Source organism: Rhinopithecus bieti, unplaced genomic scaffold (genome assembly GCF_001698545.2).
Source record: "Rhinopithecus bieti isolate Rb0 unplaced genomic scaffold, ASM169854v2 scaffold_20178, whole genome shotgun sequence".
In the NCBI taxonomy this organism is placed as follows: domain Eukaryota; kingdom Metazoa; phylum Chordata; class Mammalia; order Primates; family Cercopithecidae; genus Rhinopithecus; species Rhinopithecus bieti.
The window spans coordinates 228,105-232,536 of record NW_016809758.1 but is presented as its reverse complement, the minus strand read 5'-3'; the positions used below and the strand labels follow the sequence as shown (position 1 = coordinate 232,536).

Below are 4,432 nucleotides of genomic sequence, written 5' to 3'. Positions count from 1 at the left end.
AGAGGTCAGCCTGTTACTGTGTCTATATAGAAAGAAGTAGATTTAAGAGACTCCATTTGGTTCTGTATTTGAGATGCTGTTAATCTGTGACCCTACCCCCAACCTTGTCCTTGCAAGAGACATGTGCTGTGGTGACTTAAGGTTTAATGGATTTTGGGCTGTACAGAATGTGCTTTGTTAAACAAGTGCCTAAAGGCTGCTTGTGGTTAAAGGTCATCACCATTCTCTTAAATCTCAAGTAGGAGAAAAACATTTGTCTCCTGCCCGTCCCTGGGCAATGGAACATCTCCGTGTAAAATCCATTGTGTGCTTTGTTTACTGAGCAAAGAGAAAACCGCCTTTAGGAATAAGGTGGGATTTGCTGGAGCAATACTGCTAAAAGGTTTATGGAGAGGTTTGCATATGCATCTCAAGGCACAGCATTTTCCTTGAACTTATTCAGGTCACAGAGATCTTTATCTGTATGTCTTACTGCTGATTTACTCCCTTATCTTTTAGATGGTAAAGATAATTATCAATAAATACTAAGGGAACTCAGAGACCGGGCTGGCGTGGGTCCTCTGTAAGCTGAGCGCTGGTCCCCTGGGCCCCGCTTTTCTTTCTCTATACTTTGTCTCTGTGTCTTATTTCTTTTCTCAAGTCTCTCGTTCCACCTAACGAGAAACACCCACAGGTGTGGAGGGGCAGGCCACCCCTTCACAGTCGAATGGGCGGATCAGCTGAGACTCATCTGGGGCGGAGACAAGGATGTGTGAACCATTATCTCTGGGAATGGAAGACATGGGCTAAAGACGGAGCAGTTTCACTAAATCCTTGTAAAGTGGTCAAGGCAGGCAACTAATCCAGCCAACAACTAAGGAGTGTAAGCTGTGTGTTAGGTTCTGTGCTTGCTGATGGAAATGAGAGGCACCAGGAAGGATGATGACAAAGAGACAGTCAAGGAGAGCAGTCAATTACATTAAGGGGCTGACAAGTTCAGTGCACAACAGAATCCTAAAACAAGAAACCATGTAATGTGTGTGTGTGTGTGTGTGTGTGTGTGTGTGTGTGTGAGAGAGAGAGACCCCATCTCACTCTATCACTCAGGCTGGAGTGCAGTCACTGAAGTCTCAACCTCCCTGGCTCAAACAATCCTCCCACCTCAGCCCCCTGAGTAGCTGGGACTACAGACGTGCCACTACGCCCGGCTAGTTTTTTTTATTTTCAGTCGAGTCTCACCATGTGACCCAGTCTGGTCTGGAACTCCTGGGCTCAAGCGGATCGATCCTCCCGTCTAGGCCTCCCAAAGTGTTGGGATTACAGGTGTAATCTCACCGTGCCCCGCCCCCCAAGCCTGTATTCTATTTCTTCTTCCTTTTTTTTTTTTTTGAGGGATTGTCCCTCTGTCCCCAGGCTGTAATGCAGAGGCAAGATCACGGCTCACTGCCACCTCCCGTCTCCTGGCCTTGGCCTCCCGAGTAGCTGGGATTTACAGGCGCCTGCCACCACGCCCGGCTAATTTTGTATTTTAGCAGAGACGGGGTTTCATTCACCATGTCGCCCAGGCTGGTCTGGAGCTCCTGGGCTTAAGTGACCCTCTTGACTCGGCCTCTCAGAGCGCTGGGATTAGACACAAGCCACCACGCCCGGCCTGTATTTTACTTTTAAGGGCGGGAGCCCTCTTCCGTTTTATAAAAGGAACAGTCGAATTCCTACTGGAAGCGACGCGCGCAGGGGAAGGCTTTGTAGACGCCGGCTCGGGTCTGGGATTTAAGGAACTGAATTTCGCCGGGTGAAGACAGTAGGAAGAGGCGGTGGCACAATCCTCGTTTCACAGACTAGGAAGTCGAGCCTCAGGGGAGTGACGGGGCTTCTCCGCAGAAGAAATCGAGGCTGGAAGGACCCAGACGAGCGGCCACAACAGCCTCAGCGGCCAATTCAAGTCAACCGGCAGAGGGCGCAGGGAGCAGAGAGCAGGCAGCGCCAGATCCGCTGGGGCGTGGCCTTCTGACGCACCGTCACAGTTCCCTCTGTGGCCACCCATTGGCTCCCTCTTACCGGCCTTTTCCGGGGCAAGGGAAGCTAGTAGCGTAGTCGGAAGTGAGGCACCCTCGGGCTCGAGACAGAGGCGGCGTTTAAAGCTGAGAGACCCAGTACCACTGGGACGGCCAGCTTTTCCACTCAGGCTCCTCCAGCCCAAGCCAGAAGACCCCTCCCCAGAATTCTGGGGACCTATGGAAGGGAGCCGAGTCGGATCGCGAGGTACCCAGAGCCGACAAACCCGAGCCACAGAGTGTTGCCAGAAGCCCCGCCCCTAGGAGTGATCGGAAAGCCTCACCCATCCGGGTGAGGAACCTGGAGGGACCGCCTCAGGGCGGAGCCCGCCGACCATGGCTACGCCCCGGGGCCGGTCCTGCAGCTCTACGCTTCGCCGCCGCAGCTAGCTGGCAGGTTGTGCGCGGACGCTGTGTGGAACATTTTCCCCGAGTACTGGAGTTTCTGCGATCTCTGCGCGCTGTTGCCCCTGGCTTGGTTCGCTACCGGCACCACGAACGCCTTTGTATGGGCCTAAAGGCCAAGGTATTGGAGCAAGTAGGACCTGGAAGGGGAAAGAAAGGGGCGGGATGCGAGCACCTGACAAGGGCCCACATCTTGGGGATGAGACTAGTTGGAAAAGGTCAGCTTGCCCCGAAGTGGGGATTCTGAATTCAGTACCGTACAGGTGGTGGTGGAGCTGATCCTGCAGGGCCGGCCTTGGGCCCAAGTCCTGAAAACCCTGAATCACCACTTTCCAGAATCTGGACCTAGAGTGCGGGATCCCAAGGCTGTGAGTAATCCCCGGAACAAGCCCTGACCCCAGTTCAACTTGGTGCAGCAAAGTTGCTCCTCCTGTCTACTGGATGTTGGTGTTAACTTCTCTTCTGTATCCTCAACAGACAAAGCAGGATCTGAGGAAGATTTTGGAGGCACAGGAGACTTTTGCCAGCAGGTGAAGCAGCTGTCAGAGGTTCCTGTGGATTTGGCCTCGAAGCTGCAGGTGAGACTGGTTTGAAGGCTATTATGTGACTATTTTCTCTAACCCACTTTTTTTTTGAGAGGGAGTCTCGCTTTGTCGCCCAGGCTGGAGTGCGGTGGCACAGTCTCAGCGCACTGCAACCTCTGCCTCCCAGGTTCAAGCGGTTCTCCTGCCTCAGCCTCCTGAATAACTGGTATTATAGATGCCCAGCTAATTTTGTATTTTAGTAGAGATGGGGTTTCACCATGTTGGCCAGGCTGGTCTCGAACTCCTGACCTCAAGTGATCCTCCCACCTCGGCCTCCCAAAGTGCCAGGATTACAGGCGTGAGCCACCATGCCTGGCCACTAACCCACTTTTGATCTCCTACTCTCCCCGCTGCAGGAACTTGAACAAGAATATGGGGAACCCTTTCTGGCTGCCATGGAAAAGCTGCTTTTGAGTACTTGTGTCAGCTGGAGAAAGCACTGCCTACACCGCAGGCACAGCAGGTTTCATTGGGGCAAAACATGTAAGAGCAGAGTGTGGGGTGGTTGTATCAAGTACTGTGGTCTTTATACCTCTATCCCTGCCCACAGCTTCAGGATGTGCTGAGTTGGATGCAGCCTGGAGTCTCTATCACCTCTTCTCTTGCCTGGAGACAATATGGTGTGGACATGGGGTGGCCACTTCCAGGTATTGGGAATTTGGAGGTGTAGTGTTTAGCATGAGACCTTTTGAGGCAGTCCATTGGAATAGTTCCATGGGCTCCAGGCATAAGAAACCAGTTATTCTGTTACTATCTGTTCTCTTTATAAGGGGCCTCATTTTCTTTTCAGAGTGCTCTGTTACTGACTCAGTGAATCTGGCTGAGCCCATGGAACAGAATCCTCCTCAGCAACAAAGACTAGCACTCCACAGTCCTCTGCCAAAAGCCAAGCCTGGCCCATGTCTTCCTCAGGGACCATCTTCAAGGACGCACCTAGAACCTCTAGCTGGCCGCCACTTCAATCTGGCCCCTTTAGGCCGAAGAAGAGTCCAGTCCCAATGGGCGTCCACTAGGGGAGGCCATAAGGAGCGCCCCACAGTCATGCTGTTTCCCTTTAGGAATCTGGGCTCACCAACCCAGGTCATATCTAAGCCTGAGAGCAAGGAAGAACATGCGATATACACAGCAGACCTAGCCGTGGGCACAAGAGCAGCCTCCACTGGGAAGTCTAAGAGTCCATGCCAGACCCTGGGGGGAAGGGCTCTGAAGGAGAACCCAGTTGACTTGCCTGCCACAGAGCAAAAGGAGTGAGTGGAACAGAGTTGCTTCTCTTTACTAGGAGCACATTCTTTGCCTCCCTTCCCTTCATCCTATCCTCTTTGCTTGCTCTCACCTCAGGAATTGCTTGGATTGCTACATGGACCCCCTGAGACTATCATTATTACCTCCTAGGGCCAGGAAGCCAGGNNG

At 52.7% G+C, this 4,432-nt stretch overlaps 1 protein-coding gene across 1 annotated transcript in view; it reads left to right on the top strand.

The window, feature by feature from the left end:
- The first annotated feature begins 899 nt into the window (after positions 1 to 899).
- LOC108540918 (TERF1-interacting nuclear factor 2-like) overlaps positions 900 to 4,432 on the top strand; it is a 4,550-nt gene continuing 1,017 nt past the window's right edge. Inside the window, 10 exon segments of the mRNA XM_017890170.1 lie at positions 900 to 948; positions 2,165 to 2,559; positions 2,702 to 2,806; positions 2,916 to 2,958; positions 2,961 to 3,016; positions 3,379 to 3,427; positions 3,430 to 3,485; positions 3,573 to 3,669; positions 3,813 to 4,269; positions 4,361 to 4,423. Of these exon segments, the coding sequence (XP_017745659.1) occupies positions 900 to 948; positions 2,165 to 2,559; positions 2,702 to 2,806; positions 2,916 to 2,958; positions 2,961 to 3,016; positions 3,379 to 3,427; positions 3,430 to 3,485; positions 3,573 to 3,669; positions 3,813 to 4,269; positions 4,361 to 4,423 (1,370 nt within the window).